The sequence below is a fragment of the Pteropus alecto genome, unplaced genomic scaffold (assembly GCF_000325575.1).
Source record: "Pteropus alecto unplaced genomic scaffold, ASM32557v1 scaffold251, whole genome shotgun sequence".
NCBI classification, from domain to species: Eukaryota; Metazoa; Chordata; class Mammalia; order Chiroptera; family Pteropodidae; genus Pteropus; species Pteropus alecto.
Window position 1 is genome coordinate 3,303,240 of NW_006431048.1, and position 22,017 is coordinate 3,325,256.

General features: G+C 47.0%; 1 protein-coding gene across 7 annotated transcripts in view; it reads right to left on the reverse strand.

Moving 5' to 3' along the window:
• Positions 1–22,017, reverse strand: part of MYLK (myosin light chain kinase) — a 236,631-nt gene that overhangs the window by 43,839 nt on the left and 170,775 nt on the right. For all 7 annotated transcript variants that reach the window (XM_025052116.1, XM_015595959.2, XM_025052108.1 and 4 more), the window contains 3 exons: positions 20,379–20,495; positions 11,014–11,100; positions 513–563 (listed from right to left, as the gene is read on the reverse strand). In XM_025052116.1, coding sequence (XP_024907884.1) covers positions 513–563; positions 11,014–11,100; positions 20,379–20,495 — 255 coding nt within the window. The remainder of the gene's footprint in view (positions 1–512; positions 564–11,013; positions 11,101–20,378; positions 20,496–22,017) is intronic.

Below are 22,017 nucleotides of genomic sequence, written 5' to 3' on the forward strand. Positions count from 1 at the left end.
CTGAAATTTGCATCTTGCCCTAATTTTTCAAGTCTACATCCTAACTCCTTTATTAATAAATCAGCACCTTGCTGTCCCTTGCTATCTAACCTGGAGGTGACCCTGGCTGACAGGCTCAATACAGTTCGTGTCCTCAAATGTCTTTCAGTGGAAAACAGACAAAGTTCCACATGACAAGGACATACAGGAGCATTAAAACAGCACAAAGTGAATCATCTCCTTAAGTGGCTGAGTGGAGGGCAGCGGGTCAGACAGAATGTCACAGAAGGGGTGGGAGATTTGCTAGTACTGTGTGATGCTGTCCATACAGGCGAAGTAGGAAAAAAGACAAGTAGTGGAAGGGGCTGGGGGACCAACTTGTACAGAGACTCTCAGGGAAAATTCAGCCCGAAAGATACAGAGCTTGAATTAGGAAGGGGACCACATACTCAGTGGTCAGCCTAGCAGAGCAAAGGAAAAACCCGTCATGGCAGATGACTCCCTTGCCCCCAAATGTTGCTGTGACCAATTACCTGCCTTCGGAGGTGTCTTGGGTGCAGGTTTCTTTTTCACAGTTGCATCACCTGAAACAAAGAAGTTCATAGGTTATTTTCTGTTCTGTTTTTTTTCCATCAAGCTCCTGAATCCTAGGAGGATGTAGTCTTACCCACGGGCCCCTCCTCCAGACAGAGCTCTTTCTGGAGATCTTGCAGTCTCACACAGCCAACCTCACGATCGACTGAATATCAGTTCTCAGGAGAGCCTCTGGAGGGGTTCCCGAAGTCTCCATTGAGATAAAAACTCTCAAAAGTGCTAAGCCTACACTGTCCATTTCAATGATAAGCCCAAATTCACTAACTATTCTCTCACCCTAACTTTCAGGAAACTCAGAAAGGAAATTAAGTCAGATAAACCAAGTAAAATTAGCCTTTGGTGTGGATCCAAGGGTCTCAGGCTTCCTTTGGGTCACAGACTGTGGACTGGTGGCTTTCATTTGTTTACTATTTATTGAATGGATCACTGAATGAATGAAGAATTGAAGCGAACCAGCCAATGGTTTCCTCCATTCCTATTCCCACTTTCTCCACACAACTCAGAAAAGAAAAATGACCCAAACAGACCAGTTCTGCAGCACAAACGTATTCATTTGGTGAAATAATAACGTGGTGAATATGCAAAAATATCTTCAGCTATCTTTATAGCTTGTTTTCATATTTCTTTCAGGTCTTTGCTCAAAAGCCATCTAACCTACTTATCCAAGTGAAATGAAAATCTTAATGTTCCTAGTGGCTTTATTTGTAACTGCCAAAAACTAGAAGTTATTCAGATATCCTCAACTGGAGAATGGATGAACTGTGGTACCTTCATACAATGAAATACTATTCAGTAAAAGGAACAGACTATTGAGACCCACAACACAAATGAATCCCATTAGTGATTCATCTCTCTGCTAAGAGAAGCCAAACTCAAAGGCTACGTGCTGTATAATTCTCTATGACATTTTGGAAAAGGTAAAACTATAGGGACAGAGAATAGGTTAGTGTTTGCCAGAGGTGAGTTCGGGGAAGGAGGGGCACAGGGACATGTTCTGAAGTGATGGAACATATTTTGATTGTGGCACTGGTTACATGACTATATGTATTTGTCAAGGTTCATAGAACTGTGCACTAGAATGAGCGAATTTTATTGTATGTAAATTATACCTTAATAAAAAAAATGAAGAAAAGTTACTTAACAAGAAGATCTTCCCTAACTACTCTATATGAAATACCAACCCTCCACCCTAGCATTCCTTACCCTGCTTACCACTTTATTATCTTCCCCTCCATGGCACCTATTGCCATATAACAAACTATTTACTTACTGTCTGCCCTTTGCCTCCCCCTAAAGTATAAACTTTTTAAAAGCAGGGACTTTTTTGTTATGTGTATCCTATGTGCCTGACAGATGGTAGGCACTCGATAACTATTTATTGAATGAATGAGTGGAGTTATGTTAACAATTAATCATCCATTCATAAAACTTCACTGCAGTAGATTACAGAAAGGCAGTGCTATGTCGTGGCTTGGACTTGGAGCATCTCTGTGACCATAGGCAAGTTAGCTAACTTTGTGGATTGTCAGTTGTGCATCTGTAAAATGAGAAGAGTGCTGCTACCCATCTGAGTGCCCCAAGAGGGCTGTGTAAGGAGGCGATCTCTGACGGAAGCACTCTGAGAGCAGAGAGCTGATGACTGCCAGTTACGTGGTTGAGCCCAGGGTGAGGCCTGCTTCCACCAACTTCACCCTGGCTCGTCACTATTATTGATCCACTTGTCCAACTCTCAAAAATTTACTGAGGGCCTATAATGTGCTGGGCAAATGCCAATCAGTACATACTACTAGCCTGGGTACCGAGGAGAAAACCAAACAAATGTGAGAAATCAGGGCTTGTCCTCAAAGGCTTAAATGTCAAGACATGTGATCCACAGGAAAGGCTTCTTTTTGAAAGAGGAAAAGGGGCCAGGGTCTGATCCCAGGTGAGACCACAATGAGGAGCTGGGAGGAAGGAGAGGGGCTGCGGAAGGACTCTGAGAGGCAGAAGGAGGACTGTCACTGCGACCACGGGTGGGAGAGAATGAGCACCAGAAAGTGGGCTTTAGGCATAACTAGCACTGAGTGACGGGTGCTGTTAGAGAGGGCCTATACGGTATAGTGGGACCATGGGGTCAAAAGTCACTCCAGAGGAGATTCTTAAGGAAACAGGCAAGAGTCAACTAATGGGTCAAGAATGCTGGAAGTGAAAGGGACAAAGAGAAATGGAGTGACAGAAGACGAATATCAAACGAAGGTTTCTTCCAAGGGAGGAGAGCAGAGCACAACCTTGAAAGCAGAAAGCTAGGAAAAGTAGAGCCCAACGATGCCCGATGGGAAGAGTATGGGAAAGCCAAATCATCCCCTGGGAGCAGATACTGGATGGGATATGGAACACCCATGACTGGCTGAGCCATGAATCCCCAGCCCCTCTTCATCCCTGGCTGTTAGAAAGTGAGAGGGTACAACTAGAGGGAGAGGCCCTCAAAGGAAGAAGAAAGGTTTCTACCAGAGCCAGGATCTGACCTCCTGTGGAAAGGGAAAGGCAGCTGGCAGAGGAACTGTGTGGAGGGCTGATTTTATGGGCTTAGCTGTGTCCCCCACCCAAGTTCATATGTTGAAGCCCTAACGCCAGATACAGGGCCTTTCAAGAGGTAATTAAGTTAAAATGAAGCTGTTAGGGTGGGTCCTAATCCAATCCAACTAGTGTCATAGAAGAGGGAATTTGGACACACAGAGATATCAGGGATGACTCGCTCAGAGGGAGGCCATGTGAGGACCTAGCGAGAAGGCAGCAATCTGCAAGCCAAGGAGAAAGGCCTCAGGAGAAACCGAACCTGCTGACGCTTTCATCTTAGACTTCTAGCCTCCAGAACTGTGAGGCAATACATTTCTGCTGTTTAAGCCATCCAGTCTGTAGTACTTTGTTAGGGTAGCCCTAGCAAACGAATGCAGCTGTGGATGGGCTCTGGGGGGCTGGAAGGAGGTTGACAGCCCTTGGAGTGGTGGGCCAGGAGTCGATAAGGAGGAGGAAGCCGCATAGAATAAAATTAGATGATGCCAAAGTCCCACCCTATACTATTCTTGGAGGCTTTGGGTAAAACCTATGTGCCAGAAGTAGAGCCTGAATTAATATCTATCTGTGTTACAGTCAAATGGGATTGAAGGCCAAAGTTTTAAATTTGTTTGTTCTATAAATTCGGAGCTTCGGATGTTTGAATTGGTTAGCATTTGAAACTGGTTTGGTTCCCATTAGTAAAAACAGTTTTAAATGTTAACAGTGTTCTGTACCCTATTCTATACATATTTTATATGACCATCTGCTGCAATCCATTGTGTTCCAGGCTTGGAAGAACATAATTAATGGATTGGAAAGCTGAGTCACCTGATTCTAAAACCTGGTTTCTCATGGAGAGCTGGACTCAGCGAGTTGTTTCTAACCCATGGTCACATCATTCTTTTTCTCATTAGTTCTTACCCCAACCAAACACAAGCAGGGTACCTCACACTGTTTCCATTTCATGAAAAACGGCATGGATTCGCATAAAATGTAAGGACTTGTTGGGTTCATAAAAGCACATGAGGCCAAATAGAAATAGGACCTAAGTCTCCTGATGCCCGGTATATGGCTGCTTTCTTCCTCTTGCCTCTTAACTCCAGCTGACACTCTGTTCCATCACCAAATCTAGGTCTTTAAAACCCTTCTCTGTCTTTTGCAGAAATGGACTCCCTAGGCTATGTGGCTTCAGTTTCCTCATTCAAAAAATGTGAGAAGAATAAAGAAATTTGTTGTAAAGAATTAAGCTACACTGTAAAGAGAGTATAGCACAAAAGCCAGCCCCTCTCCCCATTCACCCCTCTTCCCCAAACAGACCCCCAGAGGACTTTGTGTACTTGCCTTCGCCTATTTAGCATGCCACACTGTCAGCTCAGCTTTTATACCTACATGAGCTCTCACATTGCACCTGGAGTTCTTTCTCTCAATTCGGGTACAGTAGAGGTAATATTCTTGCTGGTCCAGATGCCAAAAGTCTCAGTATTTCTTGGGTCACTAACTAGTTTCCTCTTCTCTGGATTCGCCATTCTAATTATCTGACTATTCCTATCAGTTCTTTGTCTTTCATTCCCTTCTCTAGCACCCAAACTTATCGCACAAGCTATTGTAAAGAGAGGAAAATAAAATCCAACCATCTTTGAAAATCCCATGAAAGCACTGGCCACAGAGTCAGGCAAGGAGGGTGGAGCATCTGCTCTCTCCTTGCTACTGGGTCTGTCCTTCTGAGGAGAAACTCAATCACCTCTCTTAAACAGTCAGCCCTGGGCAGCATATCCCTCCCAGCACAGCACTGCTCCCCAAACTCTTAACTCCCCAAACTACTCTTAAAGTCCCTCATTTTACCTTTCTCTTTACTGCCTTCATTTTCCCTGGAGCCTCAACATCTCTCCTGGGCCCAGCTATACATCCCACTACCTGACCACCATCTCCCCTGGCACATATTGCAAGCCCAACACATTTAAAACCAAATCCAGAATCTTCTCCCCATACTGCTGCCTGCTTCTGTTTCTCCCAAGACCCCCTCCCTGCTCATGTTCAGTCACTAAGGTCTGTCAATTCCATCTTGGTAATACTTTCTTGGTCTGCCACTTTCCACATGCCCACTGTCACATTTTTTGTCCTAACTATATCACTTGCTAGGCCTCACCCTAATATATCCATTGCATGACCAAAGTGGTCTTTTTCAAATGCAGATCTGATGTCACTCCACTGTTTAAACCTCTCCAGTAGCTATCCACTGCCACTTAGGATCAAGTCAAACTCATCTTACAAGGGCCTTTGAGATCTATCCCTGGTTTTTATTGTCAGCCTTCTTTCTTACCATTCCCTCTTGGGGAACACCCTCACTCATGCCCTTGATGCTCAGTATCAGTGGTTCTCAAAGTCTAGCATGCTTTATGATTACCTGGGAAACTGCTGAAGGTTTCTGCCCTTCCTGGGATGCTGATGCTGCTGGTCCCTTGTACCACCATCTGGGGAGCACTGTTCTATACCCTGAATGCCTTTCAGTTTCTTTCAGCAATACCAGACTTTGCAATCAGCTTTGATGCCTGTCGCACATTCTTTAGGCCGGTCTCAGCTCATGCATCACTACTGCAGACTGAGTTCCAAGCCCCTCTGAGGTAGTTCTATCTCAGCAACTATTACGAGGTCCTCCCTGGGGAGGACCCATTCTGCCATTTAACATGCTTGTAGGAGACCGTGGGAGAGCTGGGAAGGAGTTGAAGCTTCAGCCCACGAGTAGGTCACAGGGTCACACGTATGGTAGTGTGAGGGGAGTATTAGGGACCACCACTCCTCATAGACCAAAACTTTGGTTGGGTGTAACTGAGAGTTAGTGCCAGCTTTCAGAGACACTCATAAAAACATCCCAGCTTCTCTCCTAAGGTCCATGCCTTTCGCTGTCAAGCAAGTCTTGAGGCCAAGTCTCAACCTCTCCAGCCAGCATTTCCTTCTAGCCCTCTGAATCCTATCAAGATTTAACATTCCCCATGACCTGGAGAGAATAGTTAAAAGAAAGATTTGATCCTGGGGGACCTTTCAGGAAAACTGGACACAACTTTTGACATCCAAAGATGCTTTCAAGTTGACATGACTTTTGGCTTCAGAGAGAGACATATGGGAGGCCAAGGCAAAGATATCTGAAAGCATCATAATCTGGGATTGTCCATTGTGGTGGCTGAATCCAAAGTGTCCAATGTCAGAGGTGAAACTCAGGCTAAGGCCAAGCATGAATTATGAAGGGGTGTCCCACCTGCATCTCCCCAAATCCCAGAAGCACGGTGAAGGCAGGGACCCTTATAATATGGAAACTCATGAATTGATTTGAAAAATCAGACTTATTATATCCCTGCTTTGGATGAGGCACTGAAGTTTCAAAGATGGACAGGCCCTGGCTCCTGTCTTCAAGTTGTAAAAGTACCCTGTGGATGCCCATCTATCACTTTTCTAAAAGACTATCAACTCTACAGACTGATAGGAGGAATCCCTGAGTCTGTTTTCACACCAGCATGGACTTGTCTGTACTTTCTAAAATCATGGAGCTCCACTGATGCCTCCTTCACATAAAATTCCATTCAGATCCTCTCCAGCTGGAATACCCTAAACCTGGGCCTTATGCTTAAGGCCTTCTTCCTGTTAGCATCTTTCTGCTGTTTTGTAACACGACCCATGCTGTCTGTAGCTTTGACCATTCGCACATCAGATGATAGCAAGGGGAGTTGGCTGACTTCACCTGAACTGCGTCACTTAAAAAAAAGCGTTGCATGGAACGGCCTGATGTCAGAGCTGGAAAGGCCTGGGATCAGTCTGAGGAAGCCAAGGTCCAGAGAGACAAAGGGCTTTGACCATGGCCACATGTTCACTTAGTGGTCAAACCGAGACTTCTGTCCTCTGCTCTCTGGCCCAGTGGCTGTCTGGCTATGCCCTGAGTCTGAGCCCTACTCTGGAGCCGGGCACAGTGAATGAGCATTTGGAGGCCTACCAATTGCTGCTGCCTCCCCACACCCACTAAACTGAAGGGAGGAGTCTTGGATGCTTCTCCTCTGGCCTGTGCACTTTTCTTCTGTTCTTTCTCTAAAGGTAGGAGACAACCCATCAGGGGCTGGAGGAGTAGACGAAGTGTTCCAGGAGTGCTGACATTAATACCCATCAAGAGGGGGAAAACCAGCCATAAAGGATATTGAGACAAGACAAAAATTGAATATAGACCATAGATTAGATACCAGTATTGGTTCAATTTTAAATTTCCTGATTTTAATAACTGCATTGTGGTTATGTTCCTAGGAGATACACAATGAGATATTTAGAGGTCAAGGGCACGATGTCTCTAATTCATTCATAAATGGTATCTATATCTACATCCATCTGATGAATGGTGAATATATATATGAACATATTCATAGTATAGGGTATACAAAAGTTTCTTGTATTATTCCTGCAACTTTTCTGTAAGTTTGAAATTATATCAAAATAAAGTTATTAAGATCCGGGGAAGCATGCCAGCTGTCGCCCTCCTTCTCCCCCAGCTCTAATGGTAGTCAGACCTCTGCCCTTTAAGTGGGCCGACAGAAGCACTGCCCAGGCTTGTGTGGACAGTACAATGTAAGACTCTGAGACTATGGCAAGGCACACAGGGTGTTTATTGTGGTGGAAACGTAGGTTTGGCCTCACAGTGAGATGCCAGGCAGGAAAACTTAGTTTTCTAAGGCTCAGTTTTGCTCATCTGTAAAATGGGAACAACTATTTGTAGCTCCGTAGGGTGAGACTTGCCTGAAATGACATAGCTTGAGTGCCTAAAATGATGCCTGTGGCACAGGTGTTCAGCAAACACTTGGTTTGTATGACGAGCAGATGATCCCAAGTTGGGTGCCCTCACCATACTCATTCTAGCATCCGTGAAGTTTCTTCCCCAAATGTTTTCATTCCACTTCAACCAAACCACATTCTTCTCCTCTTTCATAACCTGGCCCAGAGTTTCCCTCATCCCCAAATCTTCCCACACTACCCTCTCCACACTCCTGTCCTTGTGAGTGCTTGTCTGGCAGGTTAACTTGTACTTTTGAGAGTTTTCTCTCACCCTGCCCCTGGGATTGGAGCAGAATGACTTGGCTTTTCCCTCATGTTCCTCACTGCTCGGCAGTGGCGGAGCTCCCGGGGGCTCTCAGGCCACAGTGTGGATGAGTGCTGTCTACTCTCACACCTGACAGCTCACTTACAGAACTGAATATGGGACCTGGGGAGGGGAGAGAGTTCAGAAAGGGATCTGGCCACGGTCTGACTCAGCCTTGCCTTCCCCTGGTCACTGGCAGGAAAGATGGATTTCCTGGTTAGATCAGGTACTTCCCAGTCCTTGACAAAAACGAACACGCAAACACAGCCAGAGCACTCGGGGACACGAGTCTCTGGGCTTTCTCATGGAATCAGATATACGGGACTGGAAGGCAGTGGTAAGAGAAACAAAGCAAGTTGCAGAGATGTACAAATTGTGTGATATATTTGCATATGTAAATACAAATGCACAGAAACAAGTAACTGTGAATATAAATATACTTGAGGTGAGTGAAATTGGGAGTTCAGGAAAGAGGACTTTCACATTGTACTTGGTATATTTCTATTCTGCTTCTTAAGACCAACACTGTGGGGCCCTGGGCTTCCCTCTGGAACAGCTGGTTTCCAGCCTGACCTACCGCACACTGGAATGGCCAGGGAGCTTAAACAAATACCGAAGCCTGGGTCCCACCCCCCCAGAGATTCTGATTTAATTAGTCTGGGGTGCAGCCCAGGCAGCAGTGTTTTTAAAAGTTCGCCAGGTGAATCTAATATGCAGCCATGGTGGAGAGCCCCTGCCCTGGGACTGGATGATGACAACTTGACTGGGGTTTTCCACAGCTCTCTCTTCTCCAGAGCAAAGAACCCAGGGCCCTGGTCTGCTCATGGCCTCCAGCTTGTTTTATTCTTTTGTGGTTCTCCTCTGATCCTGCCTAACCTCCCTCATTCCTTCAGTGGAATGGACAGGAGGCTGCTGACCTCTCAGCTCAAACTCCTCGCACTCCTGCTTATGCCCCAGGACAGGCGTACGGCCTGTCAGACCCCTAATTCACAAGTGCTGGATGCTATTCTGAGATCCTGCATTTATTTTGCTCACATTTCCCATAACAAATAGAGCAAGGGCCTAAGAAACCCTTTTGCAAGAAAATCATTAACTCATTCTTACTAGATTTCTCTTAGAATTGTTTATGTACCTCCAATAACTTGTTAAAGGCCCACTGTTGATAATCTGAGGTTCCCTACTGCAGTTAAATATCCATAGGAAATTATAATTCCAATTTGGCTGCCCCAACATACTGAGGGCTGAGCATCCCCTTGATGGCATGGCTGATACATGAGCAAGGAACTCAAGCTCATCATTCAGAAGGGAAATATGTTGCTTTTTAAGAAAAGAGTAAAACTAACTCAGACACTGTGTTGTGACGGAAAAAGAGAAACAGTCTTTGAATTAATCAGGCTCAATCATTTTCCTCATTAGTATGGGTAATTAAGAGTTTTGTCTTTTGATTTTTTTTAAATATAGAAAGTATATGTTAAGGATGTTTAAGCAACTCCACAGTCTATTAAAATTGGAAGATTCAAAGCATAGTTCTAACAAAATTAGACCAATAATTAATCCGTAGGGGAAGCCAGGGATGCTGCATTATGACTTGTAACACTAGGCACTTTTGCCTTCACTGGCTCCTTCCTCCATTAAAGGAAAAACCAAAAAATATAAGTACACACACATATACAACTATGTAAATTATATTTTGTAACACATTGATATAAAGATATTAATATTATGAATTCGTAATATGTTAATATTGTGAATTAAAACATTTTCTTTGAGCTAAATTTTACTGTTTTCTGCTAATTTTATAAGATGTTAGGATATATTTGTAAATCATTTCTCTGCGCCTAGTAGATAAGTGGGCCCTGGGGGAAGCCGAGATCCAAAAAGAGGGAGATAGCTGTTCAGTCACAGGAGAAACTCCTTCCCCCCTTGCTACGTATAGCACAGCTGCAACTTGATTCTCAGAGATTCTGGCAAGGGCTTTCCATGACCAAGGCACAGCATGTGTCAGCCTGAAAGGGGCACGTGTGGAAGGCCCAGCTGTAGCCCTGAGGGAACTTACAATGGAGGAGGAAGGATGAGACTAGACACAACACTGTGACACTGGGAAGAAGGCAGTCAACGTCAGAGGGCCAGTATAGGGCTAAGCGCTACAAGAACTCACAGGAGGGAAAAGTGACTTTAAGCTGGAGCAAGGACAAACTCAGGGATGAGGTGGCTTTCCATGGGAGCCTGTCCCATGGAGAGAGGTTCCAGAGCAAAGGTGTGAAGTAAGGAACACAGGGATGTCCAGTGTACACTGAGGAGCTCAGTTTGGCTCGGGTATAAAACAGGAGTAAAGGAGATGGGGGCAGCTTGAAAAGGAGGCTGAGGTTAACGTCAGAACATGTGTTTGTGTGTGGCAGCTGTGCAAGGCAGCAGGTGTGCGAGGTTCATTTGTATGGGACTAATAGACTGGAGGCTGCTGGGCACTCCAGCCAGAGTGACAAGATCGGAGCCAATTTCAACAGATCTACCTGGCAGGAAACACTCACCTGGGAGAGATTAGAAGAAGCTCTCACAGGGGTCTTATGAGAAGTAGAAAGGGCCTGAGTGAGGTTGAGGGTGGACGTGGATGTGCACCACCACTCAGGCTGTGGGGAGGTTGGGGAGAGATGAGAAGCACTGAGAAAAGGCCACTGGCTTGGTCTCCAAGAGTTCACTGGGCACTTGCGTGACTTCTAGGAGCTTGTGCAAGAGAGCAGGGGCCTCCACTGACCCTCAGTCCGAGGGTTGCCTAGAAAAGCTGAACAAGTACTTACTCTCTGTTCCTAGCACGGGAGGAAGTGAGCTCTTGGGCCTCCGGGATTTCATCTCTGGGGCTTTGGCATTCTCACTGGCGGGAGCAGCTGGAACGAGACAGGTGACAACAAACTTTAGTTGGCATCTGCCCAAGGAAAGAGCAGAGGAGGTATCTCCACAAAAATCCCACCGCAACCAAAATGATAGCCCCCTCCAGCTACCCCCATGCCTCATGTCACTCTGAGGGCCCTTAGTGCTGGCTCAGTGGCCGGTACCTGTGGCCAGAACCTTCCTCCACAGGAGCACCAAAGGAGCTTCGCTCCACTGGGCCTTATAAATCAGATGGAGAGAGCGCAGTTGCCCTGGCAAGATGGATGGACCGGCTATCCTGGGAACTAGTTAATGCTTTCCCCGTTGCAGCAGGCACGTGCTGCCAGAAGTCCCATCAACGCAGGGCAGGGGGAGAGTTGATGTCCCTCTGCTCATCTCTCCCCATCCTTTCCCTTTATTGGGTTTTGACACTCTTGGGCTAAACGTTCTGGATTTCCAGAAGCCCACTCTGTGTAGAGGGGTCTCTTGTACAGAAGAAGGAAGGGACAGGGTCCCTGCCCTTGGGCTCATGGTTTGGAGGTGGTTTGTAGCCTCTGATTTCTCAGACTGCCTTCTACAGATGGGCATTGAGAGTCAGACCTCCAAATCAGAGGACAGCCTCTGAGCGGTGGCTGGCCATCTCACCCGCTTTGGACTGAGCCTCAGGCCACTGTGGGGGCTTCTGCATCCTTCCCCAAAGTGGGCCCGGTGAAACTCTTCAGCCGCAGCCCTCCGGGCAGAGCTGAACCACTGTGCAGATGATGCATGGCTCCTCAGTCCTTTCCTCCCTGCTCCCTCTTGCATGGGAATGCTCACTGGATAATGCCAGGGAAACCCTCCCTTGCCAGGGCAGCAGGGTAACATCTCTCTGGCCTGGGATGGGCCGAAAAAGCCTTCACTGGACTCCAAGGAGACCAGCTTTTAGGAAGATGAGGGGAAATCACCCAGGGACTCGGATAAGAAGCAGGGATAAATAGCAGCTGGCTGAATGGCTATCACTATGCTATGCTCCAGCATTTTCCCCACAAGGAACTCTCTTCAGGGACCACGCTGGGAGGGAGCCACCCTGTCAGAGCCCCTTCCTGTTCATCCTTTTCCTGCTCCTAAAGAGAGGAAGCTCAGAAGGAGGAAGGAGGGGGTGGGACTTTCCAGCTGAGGCTTCAGCCACATTCCTGTGGCTTTCCTGGGGAGGATAGTCATCTTGCTGTCCCTGCCTCCTGGATGGAGCAGTCCTGGCTGCTAACACATACTCTCTCCTTGGGACTTTGTGGAGTGGGCATGGAGAGCACAGAACTAGGGGCTGGGGACATACATTTCCCTGGCACATGGATTCTTGGTGCTCCTCTGGATGCACTGCTCCTTCTAGATGGCATTTGGGTCTCTTTCCTGCTCCAGAATGTGAATCTGTCCATATAAATCCCTCCACACCAGTCAGGCTTCCTTCCCAAATTAATGCCTGCCCGCTCCCTATTAGCTGGGTAATCCAAGGGTGGGGGCCTGGGGCAGGCATAGTCTAGGCTCACAGCAGCTCCAAGGTATACAGGTCTCCAGGGAATCAGCCCAGAGCTGTACATGTGTAACTACAGGAATGATTACGTGTAGGCCTTAAGTAGAACTTCTATGTGACAGGTCTGAGGGAACAAAGCTGGAAGTAATCCTTTTAAGCAGCACGTGATAACCAGGACCCCTCCCCGCCTCCATTCCCCACTGTGTATTACCCTTCTGCCACCTTCTGTAAGAGCTAAGGAGTCCCAGATGGTGAGTCCACGGTACCCATCATCTACAGCTGACCTGCCTGTGTCCCGTCTCCTCAGAGAGTAGCCCACACATCAGATTCCATGTGGACATGGAAGGAGGAGCAGGAAGTACCATTGGAAGGAAGTGATTTCATTTTCTCACATTGGGTTTTTCCCACAGACATAGCGGTCATTCTCAGCTATAGAAAAATCCCCAGTACAGTTCATATTTGTCAACTTCTATGGTTCTCGATCTTGGCCGTACATGAGAAGTAGCTATACCTGAGTATCACACTCCCCAGATTCTAGTTTAATTGGTCTGGGTCAGGGCCTGGTGTCAATATTATCCAGAAGCTCCAGAGATGATTCTAATATATCACCAGGTTGAAAACTCCTAGGGGGTAAGGTGGTGGTGGGGTGTGTGTGTGTGTGTGTGTGTGTAAATGGGGCTGGGGCACAGGGAGAGTCTCAGGGACTATTCCAAGAAACAAGAAAACAGTGCTTCCCTTGATATTGGGAACCGGGTGCCATAACCAGGGAACATAGGGTAAGCCTATGTATGGTTCCCTTTCCAGTCCCCTCTCAACTTCCCTTCTTTCAAGACCGGCATTTTCTGACAGGCACCCATAAATTTGTTTTCCCCTTTTTTAAGAAAGAGAAGGAGAGGGCAGAGCATGTACAGATAGTTCTGTGTTCTTTGGCTTCAGCATTCTCTGCTGTCTTTCTCCTGGTGAGTTTGGGGGTATCAGATGATGGAGATACAGAAGGAGCAGGATTTTTTGTAACTGATGGGTAAATTGAGGCATAAGAAAACAAAGGATGAGAGGCCCAGTTTTCCTGAATTCCTGAAAGAAGGGAGAGAGGGCCTGAGTTTCCTCCTCATGGGGTTGTATTGGGCTTTGCTTCTAAGCGTCCTTAGAGTAAGACCAAGAGGGTTCTCATTTGGGCTGTGTCATCAGCAATCTTGGGATTGTGGACAAATTATTTCAACTGCCCTGGGTCTCTATTTCTGAATCTTTATAAAGCGAATGACACTTATATTCTCTCCCTCACAGTGTTATGAGGCTCAAAGGAGAGATTGCATGCAACAGTGTTCTGGAGAGCAGAACAATGATCCTGTTTACCACACTTCCTTACATCCTTCTGAATCTGCTCTAAAATTCTCCACCTTCAGAAAGCCCTGCCTGACTGGCCCCTACCACATGTTTCCTGCCTCTGCGCCTGTCCTCTGTTCTTGGGTGCTGGCTTCACACGGATGTGTGAATGTACTTCCTGTCTTGTGCTCTGAGCCTTGTTTTTGGAAGTTCTGTGCACCTTATCTTTCCATCCGGCCATGAGAAAAGGGGCTCAATTTCCCTTTCAAACTAGGCACACCCCTGACTTGGAGTCCCCTCTTCTCTCTGCAGCACCCCTCACCCCTGCCCCAGGAGGGATGTGTATGTACCACAAGCCACTAGACCTCCGTGAGAACCACAGCAAAGAAGAGGCTGAAGGACCAAGTGCTTAATCAGAACCAGCTTTGCGCTCACAGTGCTGCCCAGGGGATAAAAATAATAGTAATAAAAGTTAAAGAGCAGCTTGTATTTTCTGTCTATTTTAATCAGCTGGTGATGAAATTGAACTCCATTTCTAGATCTGGGCCTCAGGGTTGGAGTCCTTTGCTGATCTGGTTGTACCTCAAAGAAGCATGGGGGAAGATGGCGGTGAGGGATATGGGGGGCCTCCACACAGAGAGGAAAACGTGTCCTTATATGGACAACGCCTCACCCCTTCCACTCCTGGGCTAGCTCTGGACTCAGCCCTCTAGCGCAGCTTTTTTTCTTCCAACTTCCCCAAGAGGTTGGTTCCCTGAGCTCTAACCCTAGGGAGGGAGAACAAGGTATAGAGAGGCTTTTGGAAGGGGTCCTAGCTTCCAAAAGCCCCATGATGGGGCTGCATAGAGGAGCTGGCCTCCCTCTCTGCCCAAGAGCAAGCACCATGCTGGCATAATCAGGAGAGTCCAGTTAGGAAACTGCTCTTTTCTGGCTGTGCTGCTTGGTGACTGTGAGTTCTTGGGCAAGTTCCTGAACTTTTCTGAGCCTGACCTTCTTCACTAGGAAAATGCAAATAACAATACACAACAAAGGAGTGAATGGGACATAAAGTCATAGCTGGCATTTATTGGATACTTAGTCCATGCCTGGAATGATGCTAAGTGATTTTTATATGCTTTTTCCAGGTTGAACCACACCATCTGCCAATATTCAAGTGTTTTTGACTAATTTAAACAGCAATTTTATTTAGTTCAACCTAATATATGTTAGCTGCCTGTGATGATATAAAGAACAAATGTGAAAGCGGGAGCAGACTTATGAATACGGCAAGGCTGAGGCCAGCAAAAGAAGGGTGGGTCGAAATCATTTCAGCAACAATCATAAAGTGGCCATGGTAGCGGCTGGACCCCAGTGTTTAGGAGCCAAGGTTTGGTTTTAAATTCCCACCCAGCTAGTAATTAGCTGTGTGGCCTTCAGCAAATGGCTGTTTCTGTAATGTCTCAAATCAGGCTTTTTTCCTATCACTCCCCTTAACTCCCTTGTGGTTACCAGCTATTGCCACGTTGCCAAATCCAATGGCCGTTTCTCAGGCGCATCTACCCAGCAGCAGCACCTGATGCACTAATCTTCATCATTCCTCTCTTATAGAAATGATTGCCATTTGGCTTCTCGAATACCCCTCTCTCCTGGGTTTCTTCCTGTCTTACAGGGGCCATTCCTTCCCATTCTCTTTCGTAGACCTCTGTCCTGCCCTACTTCTCAGTGTTGGACGCTGCCCCCTCCCCTCCTTCATCCATAGCCACTCTTTAGGGACCTCATTCAATCCCAGGGCATTAAATGGCCTCATATGTGCAAGGTTCCCCATACCCTGCCTCCAACCCTGACCTCTGTCCTCAACCCAGATTCATCTAAATGCCTGCCTATGTGACATGTCTACTTGGATGTCTAATGGGCATCTTAAAATTCACATGCACGGAACTCCTGCTTGTTCTCTCACCCCTTGCATTCTGATCTCAGTAGGTGGTACCATCATTGATCTGTACTCCCCACCAAAACTAAGACACCTTGAACTTCCCTTTCTCCCCATTTCCAATGCATCGGCAAATCCTATCAGCCCTCTACCATCAAAACAGATTATGAAGCTGATCATCTTCCACCTCTTCCATGGAGCCTGAACTGCCACCGTTTCCTGCCTAGGCTACTGCAGCAACCTCCCAGTGGGTCTCCCTGCTCTCCCTAGAACCCTTTCTGAGTCTGGTCGCCATATGGCAACCTGAGTGATACTGTATAATGTCCAGTGTTGTCCCATCACACTTAGAATAAAATCCAGTTTCCCTGTCGCAGCCTATAAGGCATGGCAGACCTGGTGGCTGGTCTTCCTCAACCTCATTTCCCACCACTCTGCCCCCAGGGTCAAGCCCCGCCACCCTGCCTCCTTACTTCTAGGAATCTCTCAGCACAGTTTCAGTTAAAGGCTTTGCACTCCCTGTTACCTCTTCCTTATGACTTCTGGGACTCCTTCCTTCACTCCTTCAGGTCTCTGTGAGGCCTCACAACCACCCTCTCTAGTAATAGCCTTCCCTCCTCTATTACCCCCTTTGCTTTATTCAAACATGTGACATTGCCTGAGATTTTATGACATATCTGTTCATCTATATTGTCTTCCCCTCATGAGAATGTAAAGTCTCTGAGAGCAGGAACTTCTATTTTGTTCACTGCTTTTAACTTTAGCTCCTGGAGCGGTGCTGGCACAGAGTAGGAACTCATATTTGTTGAATAAATGACAGCGCGGGTGCCCACTGGCACATCAACTCCTAACACACACATGCACAATCCTCCACGGTCAGGAAGTCCTTGGTCGTGCTGGCAGCTGAGGCCAGATGCCCTCAGTCAGGGTGGCTGGGGAAGGGTGGCTTGAGCTGGGAGGGCTGGACAAACCAGTGAGGGAACCGAGGTGTCTTCAGACTCCTGTCTTGGGATTTTGGGCTACAAAAGGCTTCTCACCCGGTTAAAATAAGAGAGAATGGGTCACTCAGGCCAGATGTGCAGAAAGACTTCCCAGCAGGAAGGGCTATTAATAAGAAAGACTTGGATCTCTTAGAGAGTGGACAATGCCATGTTATTCACTAGACAAGAGGCCACGCCAGATAGTGGAAGGTTGCAGGCTTCGGAACCAGACACACCCATGTTCGAGTCCTGTCTGGTAACTCACTTAACTCCTTGTGCAAGGTGGCTTGAAGGGTGTGCGTGTTGGGATCAGAAACACCCAGATTCACTTCTCTCCTACGTACTGTCTTTGTGACCTGGAAAGGCTGTTGATCTTCTCTGAGCTTCAATTTTCTCAATAAGAAAGACACTGTCCAACTAATGCATAAACTAAAAATGCATGTTTCTGGCCATGGCAGGCCTTGAAGGTCAGCTTTTTTTCTTCCTGGATGAGTTTTCTGACAAGCCCTTACTCGCTTTAGGCTTTAGTCCCCATCTGTGGTACAAGCTGATACTTGCCTTCTGCCACACTTGGAAGGAAGGGCAGTGTGACTGTAATCAAGAAAGTGCACAAGAGCACTCTTTTTTTGGGGAAGACACTCAAATAGCATGATTAAAATAGCCATATGTGCTGCATCATAAAGGCGACCTCTCTTTGTCTTTACTACAAGAGTGCAACAGTAGTGTGATTAATATAGAATAGCTAATGAGCCAAAAAGTCTTTTTTATGAGGTCTTGAAATATATCATTATATTGGCCACAGATGTATAGGCTTAATGATGTTTGGCACAGACTGTGTGAGTGATAGTAAGTGCTGTTGCGGGTAGGGCCTAGCCGGCTGGCAGGGTGGAGCCTGATGTCAGCATCAGCTGTGTCCCCCACTCCCAGTGGGGGGGCCTCACTGCCCCTTGGGGGTAATGCAGGACTGATCCTACCCAGAGACCAGGCAGCTGCAGATGGTGAGAGACTGAAGACTCCACGGTGACTAGGCTTGAAAATTTAGTCATGGTTACCTCATACGGCAAGTAGTTCTTCAATGTATTTAAACTCATGATTCATTTTGAGAATCTGATCTAAAACTATAGATCTTCTCTTCAGAAAAATGCTCTAATCCACAAACACAACATTTTGCCTATAATTTTAAAGGGTGAATAGACCCATTGGGATCTTTAAGTTAGGTGCTATTGCCTTGGGGAGCCAGATAGCTGAGAAGATCGGGAGATGGGCCAAGAACAGGAAATCTGTTCAGCTGAGTAGAGCACAGGAGGTGCTGAAAGGTGGCAGGGGAGCAGTTAATAAGGAGACTACAGTCCTTTACTATTTGTCCAGAGGTGGTTCTTGATGGGAAAATAAAGCTAAATGTGGCGAGAAGCCTGCCACATGCAAAACACTAATATATCTCCAAGTAAAACAACAGGGAAAAGAGTGGGTGTCACGTGGCTTGCCCTTTTTCTCTTTGAAAAAACAAAACAAAACAAAACAAAACAAAACAAAACAAAACAAAACCCAACTAATTTAGAGTCAGTCCTGTTATCTCAACTGGTCTCTCTCAGATCCCTTTTCTAGTTCTTCTCTAAAGACCCAGCTTCTAATCTGCAGCCCGAGGCCAAACACTGTGGAGGCCTCTTTGTAAGAACTAGAGATAAGTAATGAAGGTCATCAAGATTAGTGGAGAGAGGAGGAGAATGAACTAAAAGGAGACCAATTTATGGGCAAAAAAAGTATAAGTTGCAGAATAGATTCCCTAAAACTTTTAAAAAAGAATCCCCAAATGTATTCTGTAGGTGAAAAGAAAATTTTATTTTAAAAACAAAGTTTGGTTTTAAAAATAAACCATTTGCTGTTTCTCAAAAAGGTGCTGACATTTTGCAGATAAAGAGAATGAACTGCTGTCCTGCCTTCAGCTAGCAGTGTAAACAGGACTCAAAGAGGCTAGGGATTCCAAAAGCAGATAACCTCATTAGCAGGCTGAACTTCCTTATAGATTGTTTGGAACCAGCATGGGTCCCACGTGAGTGGTGGGGCTGTTAGAAATAGGCTTCTGGGGTCAAGTTCCCAGAAACACTATTGTTTAAACTGCAGCATCTGTACAGAAAGAAGCAGGATCTACCTGGGTGGGTGACAGCTCAGGCCACACACACACAGGAGTAACCACCAGCAGCAGCCCCTATCCAGAGCCTCAAAACGTGCTTCAAGACCCTCTCTTAATTGACCATACACTTTAACCCATCAAATCTGCTTCCTCAGACTAAGAGCTCCTGTGGCAAATACATTCACAGAACTCCGGGAGACACACAGTATTCGATAATTTCAGCTTTACTGTTGGTTGCTGACAATTTAATATATGTTGCCATTGTAAGTATTTAAAATATTTTTTTTTCTTTTTAATACTCTCTTTTCTTTTCACCCATTCATTATGTATCTCAGATCTCAGCTTTTGTGATCAGGAAATCACAAAATGAGGATAAAATCCAGAATGGGGACAGAGATTCTACATCTCTTGGAATGGCAGGTTAGGATTTTTGTACTCAAGTGATCATATTCAGAAGTCAGAACAACAAAGTTGGCCTTCAAGATGCCTTCTTTGGCCATCTTAATAATTAATGGTTGATTACTAGCCAGGTATTTCGAGGGCAAGATTTTGTTTTCCCCTAATTACCTTTTTTAGACAGTTCCAAGCAAATAACAAAATAAAAAGAAAGGACATTAGATTGAGTCCTGAGATGGGATTCTGGCTCTGGCTTAGCCCTAAATGGGCCAGGGAACCTCATGCAGGATGCTTTCCCTCTCTGCATGGCCTCGGTTTTCTATTCTGCAAAATGAGAGTGGTAGCCTAAACCACTTCCACGTCTCTAATGCTAAACTGCACACAGAGGGGAGAAAGAAGAGTCACAAAGGACCTGCCTGCATTTCTTTAAGACAAATCCCAACTCACAGCTTAGTCTTATCCCTTCCTCACATGGAAACTCCACTCAGACCTGGCAGGCCTCTCTGTTCTCACATATTTCTTCCTCTCCCTCTGCTGTACTATTATTACTTTTTCCTACTTGCAGAGGCAGCCCTGTCCCCTCTACAGGAAGACACAGTCCCAACTCACCTCCTGGAGGAAGTCTCCTCGCATGGACCCCACTCTGCTCCCTCCTCCTCTCGGGTCTGTCCTGCCAGCACTGACACTTGTTATGGCTTGTAAAATACTACGCAGTCATTTTCCTGTGGGTGTGTCTTTTCTCCTCCTGCCCTGTGCCTGGCTTCCCTGTCCAGCAAGGTCCTGGGGCTAGGACTGGGGAGGGGAGGCAACAAGGTAAGCAGTGTCTCCTCCCAGCCATGGGTGGGGCTGTGAGGCCACACAGGGCCATCAAGTAGGGCTCCCTCTTTCCTTCCTGTTGCGTTTTTTGCAAAAGATGGTGTGACACCCACAAAAGGAATGCCTTGGGTAGAGATGGCAGCGTTGGGTACAGCTCTGTTCGGGTACGGTGGGAAAGGGAGGGTGCCTGAAAAGTGGGACTCTGTGTGTGGCGGCGATGGGTGGGCACTACCTACCGTCCACAGTGACTTGGCAGGAGCACTCAGCCTGGCCGGCGCCATTCTTGGCTAAACACTTGTATAAGCCTCTGTCCTCTGGCAGTGCCTTCTCGATGGAGACGGAGCAGAGTGAGCCTGGGGAGAAAGAAGAATTGTTGAGTGGACCAGGTATAGGTCTAATACCTGCCTCGGAACCTGGACCATAGCAGGTAAGTGTTATTCACATGGACAGCGTCTGGGAGCCCAAAAGTCAGAGACCCCATAGGAACCAATCCCTCTCCCCACTGAAGCCGGGGTACTTTCTGCTGATAACCCATGTCCAAAACAACTGATCCCTAAAGGTACTCCCTCCTGGTACCCCCAACCCTCTTCCAAAGAGTCTTTTTATAAGGACATTAAAAAAAAAAAAAGGTATAGAAGAGGGGAGAGAAATAGTCTCTGCCATCTAATACAATAAAAGGAACAGATGGACACAGGCCGTGCACACTGGAACATCACTGAGACAAGCAGTAGATAGGCTCAGGTTTACAAACCTGTGTTAGGAACAGTGGCAGATGATGGGGCTCTGCCCAGCTTATAGCACTGATTCTGGGAATGCACCATAGAAAAGAGAGTTTTGAACAGAAGTGGGCGGGGGAGGGCAGCAGTCCCTGTCTAGTAGGGGCACTGGCCTGTGGGAAGATCTGTTGGCAGAAGGTGACTGCAGCCTGGGACCCTGGAGCTGGCTTTTCAGGAATGGTATTTGAGCTGAGAATCGCGACCAATGAGGGGCACTGGGCTAGGAGAGGGGCTTTGCCTCCCTTCAGTGCCGGGTCTTTCGGTCACCTCAGAGAGCAGTAGAGACGGCCTTCTTTCCTCACAGACTCTCACTGGGTCTCACTCTCAGCCCAGCACACTGCTTCTGGCTTGGCTGGGGGAAGGAGGAGTCAGGCTGAGCACACACGGAATCTGGGTCTGGTCTTTGCTTACCCTGGCTCTCTCATCTTATGGCTGACTCCTCTGGGGGATCCTCTTGGGGGTTTCCCTTAGGGTGCGGGAGAGGCCACCTGAGGACTGGGCCTGTTGGGCTAGTTAGGAGGGCAGCAATCAGTCCCCTACTTCCTGCCTTCAGATACACAAACAAGCCAGCAGCATGATGTCCTGCCCAAAGCTGTCCCTGTTGTCAGGGCAGCAGTCATCACACAAGGAGGGGAACAGAACTCGAGCCCTGGTACATCCTGCTGCCTGGCTCCGGCTACCTCCCTTGCCCCCACCGCTGTCTAGCACAAGCCATTGGCCCTGGACAGAGCTGTGTGCATCCCAGGTGTATGTGTGGGTGGCCATGGCCAGAAGGGAGGCTGACAGGTACTGTTCCCAAAGGGCCTTTGATCTCAAAAAGTACCCTCACCCTGATTAGACAGATACAGACTTTACCAACAAATACAAGGATATTGAGAGAGAGGAAGGATAATGTCAATGCTACCCAGAGAACCTCACTGAGGCTGGAAGAGAAAGCAGAGGCGTAATAGTTCCTTTTACTTCTTGGCACCTGGGCACGTCTTAAACAGGGGAACCTTTGTCCTACAGACCACCTGAGGCAGGATGGCTGGTCTGCACTCCCCACTCTGTTATACAGACCCTGCCTCTTGGGAAAGACCTCACTACATTCTCTCAAAGG